At 44.5% G+C, this 21223-nt stretch overlaps 4 protein-coding genes and 2 pseudogenes across 4 annotated transcripts, besides 4 other annotated features; all 6 read right to left on the bottom strand.

Annotated features, from left to right (window-relative positions):
• Positions 1-21223: part of a sequence feature (sequence corresponds to BAC RPCI93-26C7) that runs on past both edges of the window.
• Positions 301-1191, bottom strand: Tb927.5.4620 (expression site-associated gene (ESAG) protein, putative; the record flags this gene model as incomplete). The annotated part of the gene is made up of 1 exon (XM_840037.1): positions 301-1191. One exon carries the CDS (start codon positions 1189-1191, stop codon positions 301-303), a length of 891 nt encoding a protein of 296 aa, XP_845130.1.
• Positions 2214-3258, bottom strand: Tb927.5.4610 (annotated as a pseudogene).
• Positions 5764-6008: a mobile genetic element.
• Positions 7905-9092, bottom strand: Tb927.5.4600 (expression site-associated gene (ESAG) protein, putative; the record flags this gene model as incomplete). Its single annotated transcript, XM_840036.1, has 1 exon — positions 7905-9092. One exon carries the CDS (start codon positions 9090-9092, stop codon positions 7905-7907), a length of 1188 nt encoding a protein of 395 aa, XP_845129.1.
• Positions 9139-9181: a microsatellite.
• On the bottom strand, positions 9530-10021 carry Tb927.5.4590 (annotated as a pseudogene).
• On the bottom strand, positions 11244-13700 carry Tb927.5.4580 (hypothetical protein, conserved; the record flags this gene model as incomplete). The annotated part of the gene is made up of 1 exon (XM_840035.1): positions 11244-13700. One exon carries the CDS (start codon positions 13698-13700, stop codon positions 11244-11246), a length of 2457 nt encoding a protein of 818 aa, XP_845128.1.
• Positions 15769-15790: a microsatellite.
• Positions 18311-20767, bottom strand: Tb927.5.4570 (hypothetical protein, conserved; the record flags this gene model as incomplete). The annotated part of the gene is made up of 1 exon (XM_840034.1): positions 18311-20767. The coding sequence occupies one exon, from the start codon at positions 20765-20767 to the stop codon at positions 18311-18313; it is 2457 nt and encodes an 818-aa protein (XP_845127.1).

Here is a 21223-nt window from a genome sequence, read left to right as displayed (position 1 = left end):
CGCCTGTTTCTCACCTTGCCTCGTGTCGTTCTTAATGTGAACATTTTTTGCTTCTTGCGCTAACAACTTTATTCTGCTTTTCCTCCATTCCAGTTACTGGTTTTACTCATGTACGCTACTTATGATTACATTAGTGTTATTCGATCCTCTTATCTTGTCTCTCCACAACGTTCCATCCACATGATCTTCATTGAAAGCAGTTGCAAGCTAGTTTCCAACTTTCAACTCTTCCTCCTCATCATGCGGTGTTAATCTCAATAGACGTTTTCACAGTATTCCATGGAATTGCGGTAATGATTTTTAAGAGTACATGAGGATTAATATTACAGGGAGTATTACCGCACGCCCTTTACACGAGCCGCTGTTCTCCCCTTGAGCATTGCTTTCTCCAGATTTTTGCTGATCCCCATTATCTGTTACCGTCTCCAGTGTATTTCGCCGCTCCGGTGTCGAGACTACATGGCTGCTGCCGGGCCCTTTAACATTCTCTCCTGGAATATCATCTTCTTTGTTCTTGACTGGTTGTTCCGCTACAGTTTCCACTCTCTGCGCACTTCCTTGCCCAGACATCGAAACTACGCCCTGCGCCATACCCCCGCGATCGTGACCTGTGGCATGATCTCCTGAACCCCTCCCTTTCCCGCCATTTTCTTCTTCCCCGTTGCCGTTTGTCGTGTTTTGTTGTTTTGCGGATCCAGATTCCAACCCTCTCTGATCCACTTGTCCCTCTTCTTTGCGGTCCACCACCGGGGTTGCATCTGTCGGCTCTCTGGGACTGCCGGACGGCTGCGCGATCGGATTCATGCTCAGAGTGCCGGCTGACCCATAAACTTGTTTTACATCCTCTTTCGGAAAGGTGTCTTCACCGTCCGAACCCAGTTGGTTAGTTCCTCTTGAAGTGGTTGAACTCGATGAAACACTCCCCTGCGTTTCTTGCTGCTGGTCACCGACGCCGGCTCCACTTGATGGTTGCTGGCTACGGTGCCGCGAAACCGAAGGGGGATTCGGACTCACACCGCTCCGTTTGGTTGTTCCCATATTCTGAGTCCAGCACGTTTTCTTGACACCGGTGTAGGTCCAATATCCGTCGCACCCCGGAGAAGCGGATGAAATTTGCACAGAAGCCTTCGATCCACCGCATACTACAAGCAATATCAGCGTCAAAAACGGAACTGTTGCAAGCCGGTGCATTTTTCCCCCCGACGTAAACTAACAAATCATACAAAATACCACTAAGAGACAAAAGGGGGATCGACCTATATATATATATGTTGGATTGTAAACAACAATTATTTGATTTGGAATTAAAGCGAATACGCATAAACTAACTTAACACATTTCATTCTGATTGTTTCCTCCCATGAAGAAGCCTTTCAAAGACTATGAGGGTCCCTTCTGCCGCCTTCAGCGCCTTTTAACTTAATGTTTAATCCACCGTGCAGGTGTTTCCTTCACCCACAGCCCTTTTGATCGACCCTCAGCTGTATCGTACGATTCCCAACATTCATGTACCTCAAACTTTAGGGTTACACAAATAAAGTCAACTCAGACAATATGTCTTTTGGTGGCTTCACTTTCCTCTCATTAAATGAAAAACCACACATTTAGTTCTTTTGGTGTTTTATTTAGAGACTTGATCGAAGTTCGTGAACCCTTTTGTTCGCGCTTCCTTCACCACTTGTAGGTGACTTCGTCGCCACACAAACTTGATTGGATTTGACCGTATTTTTGATTGCTTTCTGCATACATAACTCTCTTTTTGCCCCCCCCCTTTCCTAAACGCTCCAACCAGGTTTCCATAATTAGGTCTCGCCCATTCGGTCTCATAATTCAACTGAGTTAACTGTAATCGCCCGTAAGGCTTAAGGTTTGTGTACATAAGGCGGTTCCTTTATATTTGTCTTTCCAGATTCCATAATAACAATGCCAATATCTTTACTTATTTTTTTATCTGTAAAAGGAATAAGTCCTTTTTTTTTTTACTCCCGTTTCTCTTCACTTTTGCTTTGCTCAACTTGCATTGCTACACGTAGGTTCCGGCAGGTTATATACTTTTTCACAGTGTCAAAACTATTCACTAGAAAACCTCACAAATGGGTGAAAAACATAAGCTTTTTGTTCCATTCATCCTGTTCGCTGGTCTTCTGCGCCCGCGTTTGTCTTACTTTCCTTATTAAGGTTTAAAAATAAAAACAATTGAATGATGGACCAATTTATACAAACAGCCAAAATAAAAATACCCATATAGACTGTAAAATAATTTTGGTTGAACTCTTTTGTTCTTCTGGTGGTCTTGCCGTGGTTAAACCTGTCTCTGTCTCTGTGGTGGTAGTTGTTTGCGCATCTGGGTTTCCCTTTTCTCGTGGTTCGTCTGATCGCTCGGATGGTGAGTTCTCCCTCCGTGCTTGGCTTTAAGTTTGAGTTTGGTTTTGCGTCCATGCTCGGCTCTCCGTCACTACTTGGTTTTGTGTGCCTGCTTGTACCTTCATCCTTTGTTATTTTCTCGACTTCTTTCACCAGTCTTTCGAGCTTATTAAGCCATTCAATACCACTTGCATTGGCCCCATCAGTTCCCCTTGGATACATTACGCAAATGCCGTTGGTTTCTGTTCGGTGGCCATCGCAGATTCTTAGCGTCTTAGTTTTGTCCCCTCCGTAAATGCAGTACTCACCGTGATGCGAATCGTTACGTTTCTTTATACCTGCCTCGAGTTGTTTTCTCATATCTTGAAGCTCAGTCCTTGTTGGTGCGCCTTCGATACCTCCCTTTTTGCACTTATTTTGTAGTTCATTCCATGTATTTTTGCGGTTCGTAGGGGTTTTCCAGTTGTCAGCGTTATGTCGTTTGCTGTTTCCACGATAACAAAGATGCTCGGGTGGCGAGTGCAAGCCATCTGTCCTTTCGCACAAACAAAGAATATCTTTCACGAGGGCCTCTCCTGCCCAGAAAGCTCGGTTTCCACTGTTAGTGCCACAATCCATATCCCTGTGAGGTTGCCATTTCATTTTACTAACATCCCCAATTCCCGTTCCAAACAATACATCTGTAACTTTTTTTTGTAGAAAAGACACGCTTACTCCTGACTTTTCTATCAACTCTAGCGACTCGTTTATTCGTTCTGTTAAGCTGACAAAATCACATAATGTCTTAAATTCACCCTCATTAACTATTTCTTCCTCTACGCTGGACACGGGTGTTATCATCATTATCGAAACAACCCCCACAATTAATCCCAGTAACTTTTTACACATTATCATTGCACTTCCTTCAATTACCTTTCAAGAAAAATCACACGCAACAAAAAAAGTCATACACCTACAACTTTATTTTCAATTAAACAGCATGCGCAACCCACGAAGAAACACTTCTAGCTTGTAAATCTCTTTTCTTCTCGGTGCGTCAAATTAAAAGGAACTGTAACTCTTGCCGAACATGTATCCCATTTCCTTTTAATTTCAGTATCATAAACTGAGGGAGGTTCGCCATCAACACGTTGATGCACACACACCGAGCATAATCCTTGACAGTAAGGGATGCCCCAGATAGTCCCTGATCCATTCGTACATTTTTTTGACAGCATTGCTAGGTTTTCTGAGAAGTCCCATACCTCAGGGCGATTGCAGCTCCAGTGGATTTTGGTTAAGAGAGCCCCTACGCTTCTTCATCAGAACCAAATTCGGAAATTCGACACTACGTAATACACTTGCATCTCTTCAAGCGCTTATGTTCTTCTCTCGAGAGGGAACCACCAGTGCCAGAGATGGCTTTCTTGATCGTACACAAGAAATAGAATATCTTCTGAAAACAATCTTTTAACGTCACTCATTCCAAGCCAACAGCAACAGCGAGATTCTTCAACACCTGGCACATAAGCTTATTATACGGATTCTCTTCCCACTCACCAGGGTGAGTAGTTTCCTCGATCCCGTGGATTCCATTAGGGGCACCTTTACCCATGGAAAAGTTTGCTGCCGCATAACACTTTCTGTCACATCCTGACTACACTAAACATAGGCTCAACACATAAGTGTGAAGCTCCAAAACGATAATGTCGAGTTTTGACATTTTATGAAAGGGTCCATGACCTCCATCTTCTCGAAGCGAACCGATATCTCGTCTGTCAATGCACATTTCTGTCACCACTGCGGTTACCAAATCCTCCACTCTTTTCCAACAGCGTTTGCCCAAGCGATATCCCTTCGTATCTTGCAACTGTTTGGCGATGCCCGGTGCCGATGCTGCTCTTGGTAGGTTTTTTCCCGCAACATCGGGCCCCTACGCATGAAGTTAACTCTCCCAACAATTCTGTTAAGAAGCTACAGCGTATACGCTGTATTGAACACGCCACTGTATTCCTCTCATTTCCTGGGAGAGTTGAGCATGTCGCTGTTCCGCAGCTTCGTATTCCATCACTTGTCTTTTCACCGGTATCACACATTCCTTTAAAGTTGTTAATGGGTCTCGGGGGCACCGTACCGCCCTGTCTCCGCTCCTGTTGCATCGCTGGGAATTCTTCTGGACTCGACCTGGAACCACCGATCCTCTATTTCACTTCGCAACTGCATGTAGTGGTGCCGTTATTGCAACCTATATTTTTCCGTTAGTTCCACGTTACTGTGCTTCGCATTGAACCAACATACCCATTTGATTTTGTTGCGCTGTGAGCACAAGCAACGATTCAGAGCAGTGTTTTGGTCCACTATGTATTACGGGGCCTACCCTTTTTCGCACAAAGTAAATGTACAAATTCTACACTTATTTACGTCTCCTCCATGATTTTCAGTAGCATCGATCTGAGGGGAATCGTACCTCAATTTGACTAGCGTGTGTCACCACGGTATAATCTGAAGTAATTCCACAAGCACTTTTAGGCTCAATGCCGCACATCGTACAAATTGATGATTCTGCAAAGATATCACTGATTTCTCTTCTCTGTCTCTCTGTGTTCACCTCCTCATGTGGTCCATAGTGGCATTTAGCAGTATCATATGCATCTCTCTTCTAATTTGTGCACGGTCAACTGATATTATTATATGTGTAGGACTTTGGAGAGCGCTCAGGCAGTAGTTTAGGTGCCACCACCAGTTGTGTTCCGGACTTCATGTGACCAAGTGATTTGTTATTGTAAATACCATGAGTTAGCTGAGCGTTCCAGACACAATACGACATGCTCTACCTTGCACCCTTGCTGTGACTCTTGCTCTTTTCTTTTCGCCTCATAGTATTACATCTCAATTTTTTCATATGACAGTGTGAGGTACAAGCGCAAAGTGGCATGCCTGAAGCGGATTTTTGCTTTTCGCTCACTAATGCTGGTAGCTCACTGAGGGATGTGGTAGTCATGCGCTTGCAACATTTCCCATACCCATTATATGCCGTCGGAATCCCTTCCGCAGTAACACGATAACAGAAAATACCTCAGGTTCTTACCCTCTCCTCCATGTGGTTGCCACCAAACCCTAAAATCGTGAATATCCTTGTAGAAGTATCCCATTCAGAATGCGTCCTTTATTGTCTCCATAATAAGTTGTATTCGCTTTTGTAGTGAGACCTGTTTATGGATAAATTTTCCAGAAGCGTCTCGTTGTTGTTGTTCCCGTTTTCGCTCCTCCGTAGAACAGTGCGATGTTGTAGAGTGGCACCTGCAGAAGCGATCAGTTATTCGTGCCCGCTGGTTCGTCGATATTTGAGTCGCCACAGCCACCTTACAACTTCATACTATCTTTTCTTATTCCGGTTGCTACAAACCACTCTCTTCCGAGTGCCACCATTAACAATAAAGTTCCTGTATGCTGCGTTGTGTTGTTTTTTGCCAATTGCATACTCACAATAAAGAGAAGACAGGGCCTAACCTATTCTAACTCTAACTTGTGCTTTCTCGAGAAATCGCAGGACCTTCTCGGTATCGGAGCCACATGTTCTCATGTTGGCTGCGTCCAAATGCATTTTACAATGTGATTTGTCCCTGAAGCCCACGCCACAGTAACCGGATCGTGGCTCAGAAGTTTTCTTATTATGATCGTGTCGTTTACCAGTGTCTTTGTTGGCTGGAGAGATTTAGAGTACGATTCTTTATTTATTGTTTTCATGGGATCTAAAACCACATCCAATTGCCCTCTTTCTATTCCGTAACCCACGCACTTAAGGGTTTCGGATTTTTATATTCATGGGTATGGATTCCAATACTCTCTCGGCACTCAAGTTTCATTGTTTCCGTGGCCAAATCCCACCTTTCGGCTGCTGAAGTATTTTCTTTTCCTTGGCATAAAATGTAGAACCATAATAATTTAACTTTCCACAGCTATAGCGTCAAACTCTACTAACCAGGAGAATGGATTTTTTCTCTCTCAAATACGGTTGGTAAAAAGCATCGGGTTGTACATCCTTCCTCCCATTTACATACTTCCTTCTGTGAAGCCAACTGAATCATTGGAAAACGTTTGTAAATGGGCAATCGTTTTCCAGTGATTCACCTCAGGTATTGATGATTCGTTTATCTCTTCTAATCTACCTATATGCGAATGCATCTGATCCAACTCTTCTCTCAATTGAAAAATTCCCCTGCCTTATTCTACAATTCTCAACATTAATTCCTATCAACTGAGTTTGAATGCGCCAGCGCCTGTCACCCATTTGTGCCGTATCATTTCATACTTCTGGAATAGAACTGATTTATTTTCCTCAAGCACCGTTCATTTATTTCAAAACATCACTCGGGCTTCTTCAAAAGACCGTAAAAAATACAGCGCTTTGGGGCATATTGAAAGACACCAATGAATTCCGTAGGTAAATGAAGTTCACTTCCTTATTTTCAAAGAATACTTGAAACTCCCCATTTTCCAATTTCAACATACCGTCTGCATGCGACGTGAAGTTTCTGAGCGACGAACCATTTCCAATTGAAAATGGGGTTTGTTCCCTCCTTTATACAAAAGCTTTTGTTTATGTCAAGGCCTTTGTCCATTCTACATCCAGAATGGTCTGTGGAGTTGCCGTTGGCATATCTGTGAAGCTTACCTTTTTTTTTCGAAAAAAAGAAAAAGCTCCCTCCGCTATACTGACTTCATATATGAGCGAAAGAAACATAACAAATCATTCAGTAAGGTTTGACCGTTCCTTTCGTGGGCCCCCCCAAAAAAATGGGAGAACGCAAAAGAAAAGGTGGAGTTTGGTTCAATGGAGGGAAAGTTGCGGCAACAGATCATTATAATATTCAAAATTGGCCCATGCACCCATGGAGTCATTTCCTTTCGGTAATAGCGAAGATGATGCAAACACCGTTTTCGTCAATATTTATCAGTACCTTTTCCTTCATTTATCCCTTCATTAATTGTGGCCCCAAACAGGAAAATCCCCACACCAATTTCACGATACCTCATTCCTTACCTCGTGCCGCTCTCTCTTGTGTCACCTATTAAATGCGAATAAAACACACGCTTTTTTAACTGCATTCTCCGCATCTATCACATGAGACGGGGATGATAGTGCATTTCTGTTTTCTTAATTTCCGAGGCAAAAGCTCCGCACAACAGCAAATATACATGTACAATCAGTACCTCGAGCATCTACAAAGTGATTCCATTAGTGGCGAAAATGCACAACACCACAAGGGGTTGTCGACACACTTTTATTCACTACAGATAGGGCCTCCATTCTCCACCCTAATAATTTCCTCATATTATTTCCCTCATGGACCTGTTGGTTCATTATGTTATTCAAATGATAAGAAACGGAGGGAAAAAAAAATTACTCCATTAAAGGGGATAATTCGTGATTATTCGCATAGTAACGGTTGGAATAAGGGCATGTGTCGGTGAGGCAGCTGCACACATAGTCTTCACAACAACTAACCCCTCCCCACACACTCACACTACTCGCTGCGTGTAGAAAACCCCACCGTATGTTACTTATTCAGTGGGTACACCAAAAATTCGGGGTCAGTCATCTGTTCCACATCACAAATATCTTCATATTTCCTTACAATCCTCTCCCGAGTGTAGTTGTAGGTTATGATGGAAGTATTTCGTAACGCCGCCACGACATTATGTCTGTAGGTACTGTTTCCCATAAGGTTCCTATACCACGGAAGGCGGACAAAGTATTCTGGAAAGTAATACGTCCATCGGTCGGGGGCCCCTGTAAAATGTAAAAGTACCGAACTTGTATCGTATTCATCTGTTGGGTAGTAAAAGTATCTCTTGTCATAGTCAAGACTAATGATTCCACGCCGTATTATGTATTTGGAATCCACACCCGTTGCACTACCAACGCTCCAAATAAATAAGGCAGCCCAAATAGACTGATCACACCACCATTCAGTGGAAGCTTCCCTGAGTTGCAAAAAAACGCTAAATGCCTCTTTATATGCCCATACCCGGCCCACAATTCCTCCACTGTTGAGGTGTCCACGCACGGGAGGTGGCAACCCCAGCAGCCGCTCAACACCAATTGATTTGGCTTCCGACAGACCCATGGCATAAAATCTCGCACAGCGATCCCAATGCGACTCATTTTTCGGGTTGTATGTGATGTTCAGCTGGGGAGCATAACAATCCGGTTCTGCTGTGTGAAGCATGGGCGGCCAAGCATCACCTCTGTATATAGCCGTTTGGTTAAAGAATGTAGGCAGTGGGGGAGACATTTTTATAAAGTGGTCAAGCTTCCGTTTCCGATGGATTCCATCAGTGAAAAGTGTATCCGCACCATCAAACATAACTAACACATCATCATCATGGAGGACCTCATCATCCAAGAAATTCAATAACCAGTTTGCCCGGATGGTGTGGCTGTAATTCCCACCCATACCAATAGAAATTACCGACACATTTGTAACAACAGCAGTCATTAACATTCTGCACCAACCTGGAGAGGGTCGGGTCTGAACAACAACAAAAATGACTCTCGGATTCCTAAATGGGACTCGCCGACTAGTTGGTGCATCTAACCACACCTTTCCCTCAGATCCCGTGCTCCTGAGGACACTTCCATTTGCATGTGTTGCAACTACTGACACGCAAGCCAATAAAAAAAGAAACAAGCCCACTATGCTCATCGACCGTTTCTTATCGCCAGCAAAGCCAAGATGCCGCATTCGCTCAAGTTGGCACCTTGGCTTAAATGCTGTTTTTCGGCTGCTCTATGCATATATATATATATATATATATATATGTATGTGTGTATGGGGGAAAATGCCAACGGGAAGGGGGGAAAAGCGGGATCGTTTGCATGCGCATTATTCAAAAAGAAAAAAAAGACTCTTGTTTTATGGTTGTGAGCGAGGCGCAGAACTTAGCGGTGGAAAGTGCACGCACCTCGTTGGACGCACAGAAGGGACACCAAACCATCCTCTTAACTCCCGAAGGGTATCGTCGGCTTTCCTTCTTTTTTTTTCGAGGGGAAGAGAAACACGACGACATCGATAAAAAAAAAATCAAAGGCTGCGTTTGCACATACATATTATACCTAAGTTAACTCACTGATTAGATATTGGGGCGAATCCCTTTGTTAACGCACCATTGACACGAGGTTATGGTGAGTTTATCTCATTGGCAGCAAAAGTTATCATTTCTCTGGCTCCTCTCAAACCCTCTGCCGTTGCCGTCCTCCCTGTGGAGTTTTTACAAATTGACTGTATTTTTGTGTCCGCTTTTACTGCCTGCCCATTAACTGTCTAGTGGAACAGATTGTTGACTCATAATCATTCACATTAAAGTCTCAACTGCTATGGCCACTCCGACACCGGTCATTGCACTCGCTTCCATAAAGGGAACCGCTCAATTTTAATGACAATTCTTTCGTGGATATCAAATTTATTCCCGACAAGTATTTTGCTCGTATTTCCGCAACCAAAACTATTAAGTTGCAAGAAAAACACAATTTGATAAGGTTGAAATTCCAAATTTAAATAACGCCGTACACCACTATTGCACCGTGGGGGTCAAGATAGAACTGTACTGTTGTGGCTTGGAAGCATTCCCGGCCACAAATATCATATAATAAAATCTAAACTGTCTTTTTCCGTCAATGATAACGTTATGACTCCGCCGTCAATGAGAATGTTAGTCATGCATTTGCATACGCACCACACAAAAAAAAATATACCAACAACAACAGTTCAACCTCTCAATATATTTCACAACGAATCGTCCTCGCTACACCCGCTACGCCTTTTTTTTGGAAAAAAAAGCAAAAATGTCATCAATACCCCCGTTCCTTTAAGCAGAGCAAAGGACAAAAACAAATTAAAAAAAAAAACATTCATCAGCAGCCCCTCTGGGCACAAATTCTCATACGAAACTCCAAGGCACAACTGAAATTATAAAACAAACTACGAATAAAAAATGCCTGCCTCTTATGCGTGCATGGAAACATCAGGAAACTCCACACGGGTCTCAGAAGGGGCTGACCGCTGGCTTACTTGGTTGGTAAACTCCTCCCCCCCCCCCTCTCTCAACTGTCTGAATATTACTGACACTACCAGAAGTTACGTAATTAAGAAAAGATAAATTAAACAAAAAAAAGAGGGAAGCAGTGAAGAGGAGTATATGCAATTGGGGTACTCGCGGAAAGAGAGTAATGGGGCTTCAGAACACATAGCGTAGTGAAAGAAAGGTGTGCCATATGCCGGGCACAGCAGATATAAACGCACACCGCAAAAGGGTCAAACGCGTCCCAGTTAATCAAAACAAAGAGAAAGAAGCAAGCACAGACCCGGTGGAGTCAAATATGATTTAAATACTCACACAAGGTGATTAACACACACTTTGTTATCTACTGACCGCATTTTTAGTGATACACACTCGTGCATGAAACCTTCCCACACTCACACACCAGGTGCGAGCACTCATTCTACCACAACTGTGAGGGACATGCAAAGCAAACAATGGAAGAGAAAATAAAAGGACAGCCCCTACAAATACCGTGTATATTACGGATTCCGGTACGTGTGTATGTGGGGGGGGGGGAAACAGTGAGGGAAGGTAATAACATAAGCAAGACACAGAGTCACACCACCCCCCCCCCTCCTTTCTATTATCTCTTGCACACAAACATATTACTCTACTCTCTGTTGTGTCTCTTCCTCTCCACAATGTTAAGCAGCGTCATCCCCTGAGAGTGTCACTCAAGGACAGGGGTACGCTCAAATAAAGTGTTTTCTAGTCCGATTATATTCTATGCATGCAAACACACCACACAAACACAAGGAATGTGATGTTACACATACAGCTACAACGCACGTGACTTACGGTGCGGTGGTTCCCTTCCCATCGGTCAGTGGCACACCGATGTTTGATACACGATCTTCTTCATCATCTTCCACTGTTGATACAAACTTTGGGCGCGGTGGAGCAACCACAGCAGCAAGACGCCTCCTCTTCGATGTCAACACCACAGCCAGCACCACTAGACACGCAGCAATCAGGGAACCTACCACCGCAAACGCAATAATGCAACCGTGGCCGCACCATGAAAGGGACTTTTCCACCACCTCATCTGTGCGGTTATTCAACATCTCGTCCAAGTCACGCCAGTCAATGATGTCCACGCACCATGACACATTGAAGTCATACTTTTTAGGTAGGAATACCTCATATCGGTGTTTCCTGTCGTAAGGTGGTTCCATGTTCTGTGTTTCCGTGCGGTTGGTTATAGCGGATCGACACTCCGCATATCCATTAGAAGGCTGAGTAGGGGCAACAACAGGAACAGCTCTCTCGGTAGTATTAGTGACACTAGCATTGGTGGTTCCAGTTGGAGTAGCATTGGTGGAGGGATTCACAATAACATTGGCAGTGCCATTAGCGACAACATTAGCAGTAGTATTGGCCCCACCAGCGGTATTTGTGGTGTTGGGACCAACCCCTGTATCATTTGCCTTGACTCCGCTGGTATTCAATGTGACATTGGCCTTACCTCGAGCAGTCGCAGCAGCTGCAGCTGCAATAACGGCCGCATCGCCCTGGCTACCAAGTCTCTCACAAATCTCAAGCTGCTTCATTACTTTCCCATGGACAAACCAACGTACTTCCTGCTCACGTTCAGGGACAACAGCTGAAAAATTAAACGGGGGATCGGGGAATGTGATATCGACACGAGTGTCTGAAGCACGCAAGTCCTTGACCAAGTTGTGCGCAAAGTCAGTGAGGTTCGCAGCCGATAGCTGCTTAGGTGTCGTTGCGTTCTTGAATGAATGAGGCATCAAAAGCTTTACTGCAGTGACATTCTCCGCAACGTCACTACCAAAGGTTATGGGCTTGTCAGCGTATATCAAAGAGAAATTCAGTGCACGTCCAGCTTCACGCGCCAACGCACGCTGGATGGTGACAAGGCTTGCATCGTCACAGAATGGCACAAGGACGGTATCAATGTACACATACTCATCAGTAAGACCGTAATACTCGTCAACAGTCTTATCCGTTTGTGTGTATGTCAGACTCCGTAATTTCTCCTCCGTCGTATTGTCAAAACGCGTTTGCTGAACAAAAACAGTGAAATTCGTTTCCCATGTATCGGGATCCACCCTCACAGAATCGGGGTCCACATAGCTATCATTGGTACCGAGTGCTTTATTTACATCCTCCGTAAGACTTGCCACAAACTGCTCCATAATTGTTGTGTTGGGGTAACCTACAGGTGCTGGTCGCCCACGGAAGATGGCGGTTAAGTTGACTGGAGGGAGAGTTAAGGCACGCATAGTATGCTTCTCCTTCGAAGTCACGTACATCTCATATTCTTCAATAACGAGCAGTCGCGAGTTGTCACATAATACAATATCTTCTCCATTGGCATGAGAGTAACATGAGCTCGTATTCTTCCCTGCAAATGATGTTACGCTGAATGCAGAGCCGGTGGCAGTGACGGTGTACAATTCCTTCTCCGTGGCTGCATATAACATACCTGACTCAGTGCTGAATACATCAACAAAACCACCACTTACATTTCCCTTTGAGCCACCACCATTCATATCCAGCCACAACAAAGCTCCCTTGTTAGATGAATCGCGTGCGGCAACAAAAATTCCTTTAGAAGTCACGGCAATTCCTTCCGGTTTTGCAGTAAACGTCAGGCCCGTGAATTTTTTCTCTTCACAATTTTGAGGCTTGCCGGCACCGCCGACATTACACCTCCACACCGATTTGTTATTCTGGTCTGTTACGTATAAATCTTTCTCATAAATAGCGACGGAAGTTAACGAAAGACCATTCCCTACAGTAACGTGCTGAATTTCGTTGTCATTTATATATTTCAGACCATTTTGATCGTCAACAAAGTAAATGATTGTGTGATTACCAGAGCCGCGACGGACACAACTACGTGGCTTGCTAATTTTAGCGTCTGCGGAGACGAGTCCTCCAGTTGGGCCACCCCTGAGGAACGTACCAGTTTCTTTTGTTTTGCGAGAGTAGTTGCGGAAGCTGTTGGAACTCCCCACTAAAATTTCATCGTTTGTCCTCCCTCGACACAATGCGTAGGGTGACGAAAGCATTGAAACATTCGAACTCCCATCAGTGGTTCCATCAAAGCCAAATTGACCGGCAACAGTATCCACGCGTCGGGGAAGTTTAACAGGAGCTCCGATGCACTCAACCGCAACAAATGCAATACCAATCATGATGAGCAAAAGAAGCTGTGGTAGCTTCCTCAGGCTCATTGGCCTCTTTGCTAGGTTACTCATCTCAACACCAAATATAAAACACATTGCCAGTCAAATATGGATACGCCCGTCTTTTCCTCAGTGTTATGAACACTTAACAGTAACAAATGATCAAATACTGCAACTGCCAAACAGATACAACCGCACCTGCACACCAATCAAGTGCAAGTATGTACGAGAACACAGTAGCTTTCACTCGATTATTCGCACCTTAAAAAAAAAAAAACGGAAAACTTCCTTCAACCACACTGTCCTTACTATTTGCCTACCTGTGACAAGTGATCCAGTGGTGAGTAAGTTACACGACTACCTACAGTCTCAACAACACGGCTTTGAGTCTTATGCTACACACGAAGAAAAGGGTTAAAAAGATGGAACAGTGCATCTGCAGAAGAATTTCATCCAGTAAATACCGTATTACAATACCGGGTTACAAATCACTCGCGAGTCTCAAAAGCATGCAGCGGCAACAATACAAAGAGGTATTAACGTTAGAAGCACTCAACACACGATTCCACGCTAGGGAAATGAACACAACAGTCCATTAGAATCTTCAAACAACGGAATACCGCTGACGCCTACCAACAGGCATTGCAACATTTATAGCAATAACTGGAGGAAAATGTTTCCATAGCTTCCGGTGCTGCTCGTAAATGTAAAAAAGTCGCCATGGGAGGCCCGAAATTAAGAAGTGATGCTAATGCTGCGTAACACAGTAACGGGGGCGGCGATTGTGTCCACCGCGTTCAAATGCGAAATGTTCATAATAAATAGATTGATGCCAGCTCGTATCATGTTTCTCACATGCGCGGCCTTAACACACAGCAGGGAACCCCTTTTGGAAAATCTGATGTTATGCTGTGACGGGAAGGACACAATGCGGCTATAATGAAAGCCCAACAAACTTACCGCGGTCAGTGGCACATGACTGTAAATAAACCACCAAAGCGTAGGCAATGACCGCGTCGATACATCCATATTTCCAAATACTGCCCCTCAGCCGTATGTCAACCGCAACTACATAATTACCGTCCCCCTCCCCATGGATGCAGTCAACACAAACTTCCTGCTTCCGGATATGGTGAAGCAAACCAAAACGCGATAGTCTTTGGTACGCATAATTCGACTTACTGCGATAACGCTCTCCGGCACCAGCAGTGGGAACCGGCATGCAAACACACATAACCACCAACCGAGTCCTAAGGCACAAAGGGGAAAGGGCCGTCATACAGATTTGACCCTAGCCATCGTTCCGTAAGAGACAAAATCGACATTCCAGCGTACCCAAGTGACAATGCCGATAGTCTTCCTTCTACCTATTTATGCCATCTTCCTGCTAAATATTTAATGAATTAAAGATGCACGACATTAAAGCACGGTTCCGCGATATGACTGTTAAAAAGGTTGCCAGTATGTGACTACCGTTCCCAGGTGCAAACTGCATAAGTGTTCCTTGGGACCATCGGTAATACCTGAAATGTGGAAGCCATAAACCCTTACCCCATTTCTGTATCAGCACGGCAAACTAACGGGTGTCTTATGCAACGTGCCAAAATGGTTCATTGCCGCTGTCTCAGTCACACTGTGGGTACGAAAAGAGAGAACTGCGCTGCCACTCAAAGTAGGCGGCCGTCCCCACATATCCGCACGTATTGTGCATTGACAGTGTGAGTTATCACCATGGCACACTAAATGCAGCTCACAGAGGGTGCCGCTCCGGCTAATGAGCATCAACGCACGGGGAGGTCCGTAGGGAAAACTACGGAGCGTGCCTAATAGTTTCATATTGAGGTGATCATGCATCAGGAACTATGATCTTTAAACACTCAGTCACTCTTCAGGAGATACGAACGCCACCCGCGGCCGCGGCTTGCATTCACATAGCAGTATTTTGGAAACTGTACATTACAGTGCTCTTCCATGTAAAATGATCAATCTCTGTAAATCGGTATATACACGTTCCCGTGATGGCTCAACACACCTCTGGGCAACTGCAAGTGATGCTGATTCCACTTCACTGCCAGTGTTAACTAAGTTGTCAAAGATTTACACTACATCGCCGAGGGTACATTACTCCCGAAAATGTGGTATGCCAAATGACCACCTCCCTCGGCACACACACACACACACACACATATCAATCATGTCACGAAACACGTAAATGTGCGAAGATGCGAGAGCAGTGGCATATTAACTTCGGCTGCACGATGACACACAAACCCACACTATTGCACTATCCCTTCATGCCCCTATTCACCGCACGACCTGTCCACACAACTCCCGAACTAATAATACTCCGCACTCCAGTGCTTTGTAAGAAGCATGCCACACTCAAAACAACATACGTATGCACCGCAGTTTGTAGCGGCAACTCCATGACTAAGTAGTGCTTTTCCCTGCCCCCAGGCAACCGAAGACACCCCCGAGCCGTAACGCTTGGCATAACTTCTGAGATATTTCCAGTTCCTCTTTCATTAATTAACAGCTTCGTGCCTCACCCGATGCGTATCGTCCCGCTTCCAGATCAGCGCGGAGGGCCAACAACTTTAAATTACCCTCCATAACCCATTTCTTGGTGATGCCGGTTTAAAAGGCCTCACTACTGTTATTATGGGACGCTTGCTCAAAATTACTGGCGCTAACGTAGCTGATACAAATTTCTCATGAGATAACTGTTCAGTTACATTAAAGCAAAAAAGAAAAAAGGGTGGATCTGTTCGTAGTCAACCAAGATATAATAGAAACACCAATATTCAAAATGAAAATAACAAGGATAATTTAAATAAGTTGATCAGCACCGAGACCGGGAAACAACCAAAGTAACTATAAAGGAAATCAGGGAAAACAAAAGTTATTACGTGGTTAAAGCGATGGAAGTAACGCATTCTATCGGGCGGGAAAGGAAGTAAAAGAGAGGAGTTAAATAGCCAATCAATAAGGTTTCATCATTATTTTGCATAGCCATAAGATGCACATCACAAAAATAAATATAAAATGCGGAAAACCACGCAGGCCTTGGGCTGCCTTAATTATTAAGCAGCCACTTGCGCTATTCCGACGGCGTGTATCACCCGCCGCATTATACACTCACATACGCATGCTCAGAAAATTGGGAAAATACCCAGTACATGATGGAGTTAGTTCAGTCACCCCAATAGCACATTCTACGAGTTTCCGTTACCAATTCATTAGGGGGTTTTCCCCTGGTCAGGAAAATTTATGACTGCCCCCCCCCCAGACGATGCCGAATGGGACTTCCTCCGAAGGTGCGCATATTTCTTCCAGGGGTATTTATAAAAGAGGACATCAAGTTCACTGACACATTTCAGGTTCTCGCTCAGCCGACGCTTTAATTCAAGCACTTCCTCTTCCTTTTTAGTGTCCCCTCCATTCTCCTTAACCTCCACCATCAGAGAGGCAATTTGGTAGGAGTACATGTCGTTCATCTCCTCAAGACTGTGGATTTCTTTTAAAATACCTTCAAACGTGTCCGTCATCTTTTCACTTTTAATTAACAAATGAAGAAGCACGAAAAGAAAAATCCATCACAACCATTTAGAATGGACGAAAATAATATAAGTTACGATCACAATATTTGACATAACTACAATATAACCTCATAAAACACATACAGGTGCACCTATGCGGGCACGTAAACCTTCACCTATTTTAAATAGGAAATATTATTTCCAGCAGCATTAGAAACAAGTTGACAGATAGACAGCATAAAAAAAAAGGTCACGAGGAAAATTACCTGCCTCTTATGCGTGCATGGAAACATCAGGCAACTCCACACGGGCCTCAGAAGGGGCTGACCGCTGGCTTACTTGGTTGGTAAACTCACCACCCCCCCCCCTCTCTCTCTCAACTGTCTGAATATTACTGACACTACCAGAAGTTACGTAATTAAGAAAAGATAAATTAAACAAAAAAAGAGGGAAGCAGTGAAGAGGAGTATATGCAATTGGGGTACTCGCGGAAAGAGAGTAATGGGGCTTCAGAACACATAGCGTAGTGAAAGAAAGGTGTGCCATATGCCGGGCACAGCAGATATAAACGCACACTGCAAAAAGGTCAAACGCGTCCCAGTTAATCAAAACAAAGAGAAAGAAGCAAGCACAGACCCGGTGGAGTCAAATATGATTTAAATACTCACACAAGGTGATTAACACACACTTTGTTATCTACTGACCGCATTTTTAGTGATACACACTCGTGCATGAAACCTTCCCACACTCACACACCAGGTGCGAGCACTCATTCTACCACAACTGTGAGGGACATGCAAAGCAAACAATGGAAGAGAAAATAAAAGGACAGCCCCTACAAATACCGTGTATATTACGGATTCCGGTACGTGTGTATGTGTGTGTGGGGGGGAACAGTGAGGGAAGGTAATAACATAAGCAAGACACAGAGTCACACCACCCCTCCTCCTTTCTATTATCTCTTGCACACAAACATATTACTCTACTCTCTGTTGTGTCTCTCCCTCTCCACAATGTTAAGCAGCGTCATCCCCCTGAGAGTGTCACTCAAGGACAGGGGTACGCTCAAATAAAGTGTTTTCTAGTCCGATTATATTCTATGCATGCAAACACACCACACAAACACAAGGAATGTGATGTTACACATACAGCTACAACGTACGTGACTTACGGTGCGGTGGTTCCCTTCCCATCGGTCAGTGGCACACCGATGTTTGATACACGATCTTCATCATCATCTTCCACTGTTGATACAAACTTTGGGCGCGGTGGAGCAACCACAGCAGCAAGACGCCTCCTCTTCGATGTCAACACCACAGCCAGCACCACTAGACACGCAGCAATCAGGGAACCTACCACCGCAAACGCAATAATGCAACCGTGGCCGCACCATGAAAGGGACTTTTCCACCACCTCATCTGTGCGGTTATTCAACATCTCGTCCAAGTCACGCCAGTCAATGATGTCCACGCACCATGACACATTGAAGTCATACTTTTTAGGTAGGAATACCTCATATCGGTGTTTCCTGTCGTAAGGTGGTTCCATGTTCTGTGTTTCCGTGCGGTTGGTTATAGCGGATCGACACTCCGCATATCCATTAGAAGGTTGAGTAGGGGCAACAACAGGAACAGCTCTCTCGGTAGTATTAGTGACACTAGCATTGGTGGTTCCAGTTGGAGTAGCATTGGTGGAGGGATTCACAATAACATTGGCAGTGCCATTAGCGGCAACATTAGCAGTAGTATTGGCCCCACCAGCGGTATTTGTGGTGTTGGGACCAACCCCTGTATCATTTGCCTTGACTCCGCTGGTATTCAATGTGACATTGGCCTTACCTCGAGCAGTCGCATCAGCTGCAGCTGCAATAACGGCCGCATCGCCCTGGCTACCAAGTCTCTCACAAATCTCAAGCTGCTTCATTACTTTCCCATGGACAAACCAACGTACTTCCTGCTCACGTTCAGGGACAACAGCTGAAAAATTAAACGGGGGATCGGGGAATGTGATATCGACACGAGTGTCTGAAGCACGCAAGTCCTTGACCAAGTTGTGCGCAAAGTCAGTGAGGTTCGCAGCCGATAGCTGCTTAGGTGTCGTTGCGTTCTTGAATGAATGAGGCATCAAAAGCTTTACTGCAGTGACATTCTCCGCAACGTCACTACCAAAGGTTATGGGCTTGTCAGCGTATACCAAAGAGAAATTCAGTGCACGTCCAGCTTCACGCGCCAACGCACGCTGGATAGTGACAAGGCTTGCATCGTCACAGAATGGCACAAGGACGGTATCAATGTACACATACTCATCAGTAAGACCGTAATACTCGTCAACAGTCTTATCCGTTTGTGTGTATGTCAGACTCCGTAATTTCTCCTCCGTCGTATTGTCAAAACGCGTTTGCTGAACAAAAACAGTGAAATTCGTTTCCCATGTATCGGGATCCACCCTCACAGAATCGGGGTCCACATAGCTATCATTGGTACCGAGTGCTTTATTTACATCCTCCGTAAGACTTGCCACAAACTGCTCCATAATTGTTGTGTTGGGGTAACCTACAGGTGCTGGTCGCCCACGGAAGATGGCGGTTAAGTTGACTGGAGGGAGAGTTAAGGCACGCATAGTGTGCTTGGCCTTCGAAGTCACATACATCTCATATTCTTCAATGACGAGCAGTCGTGAGTTGTCACATAATACAATATCTTCTCCATTGGTAGGGAAGTAACACTGGCTCGTATTCTTCCCTGCAAATGATGTTACACTGAGTGAAGTGTCGGTGGCAGTGACGGTGTACAATTCCTTCTCCGTGGCTGCATATAACACACCTGACTCAGTGCTGAATACATCAACAAAACCACCACTTACATTTCCCTTTCTGTTACCACCGCTCATATCCAGCCACAACAAAGCTCCCTTGTTAGATGAATCGCGTGCGGTAACAAAAATTCCTTTAGAAGTCACGGCAATTCCTTCCGGTTTTGCGTCGAGTGTCACGCTCGTAAATTTTTTCTCTTCACAACTTTGAGGCTTGCCGGCGCCGCCTAAACCACACTTCCACACCGATTTGTTATTCTGGTCTGTTACGTATAAAGTGCCTTCATGTACAGCTACAGCATTCAAGGAACCGCTTGTGGGCACACTGAAAGACGAAACATCATCCCCTACAATATATTTAATATCTTTCTGGTCGTCAACAAAGTAAATGATTGTGTGATTACCAGAGCCGCGACGGACACAACTACGAGGTTTGTTTATAGTAGAGGACCCTGAAATCACGCTATCACCTACATTGTATCTCAAATATGTACCAGTTTCTTTTGTTTTGCGAGAGTAGTTGCGGAAGCTGTTGGAACTCCCCACTAAAATTTCATCGTTTGTCCTCCCTCGACACAATGCGTAGGGTTCTGTAAGTCTCGTAGTATTTGGATATCCATTAGTTTCGCCTTCCACGCCAAATTGACCGGCAACAGTATCCACGCGTCGGGGAAGTTTAACAGGAGCTCCAATGCACTCAACCGCAACAAATGCAATACCAATCATGATGAGCAAAAGAAGCTGTGGTAGCTTCCTCAGGCTCATTGGCCTCTTTGCTAGGTTACTCATCTCAACACCAAATATAAAACACATTGCCACTCAAATATGGATACGCCCGTCTTTTCCTCAGTGTTATGAACACTTAACAGTAACAAATGATCAAATACTGCAACTGCCAAACAGATACAACCGCACCTGCACACCAATCAAGTGCAAGTATGTACGAGAACACAGTAGCTTTCACTCGATTATTCGCACCTTAAAAAAAAAAAAACGGAAAACTTCCTTCAACCACACTGTCCTTACTATTTGCCTACCTGTGACAAGTGATCCAGTGGTGAGTAAGTTACACGACTACCTACAGTCTCAACAACACGGCTTTCAGTCTTATGCTACACACGAAGAAAAGGGTTAAAAAGATGGAACAGTGCATCTGCAGAAGAATTTCATCCAATAAATACCGTATTACAATGCCGGGTTACAAATCACTCGCGAGTCTCAAAAGCATGCAGCGGCAACAATACAAAGAGGTATTAACGTTAGAAGCAC

The sequence above is a fragment of the Trypanosoma brucei genome, chromosome 5, assembly GCF_000002445.2.
Source record: "Trypanosoma brucei brucei TREU927 chromosome 5, complete sequence".
NCBI classification, from domain to species: Eukaryota; Euglenozoa; class Kinetoplastea; order Trypanosomatida; family Trypanosomatidae; genus Trypanosoma; species Trypanosoma brucei.
Note: the sequence above shows the minus strand (reverse complement) of the source record. Positions and strands in the feature narration are given on the sequence as shown.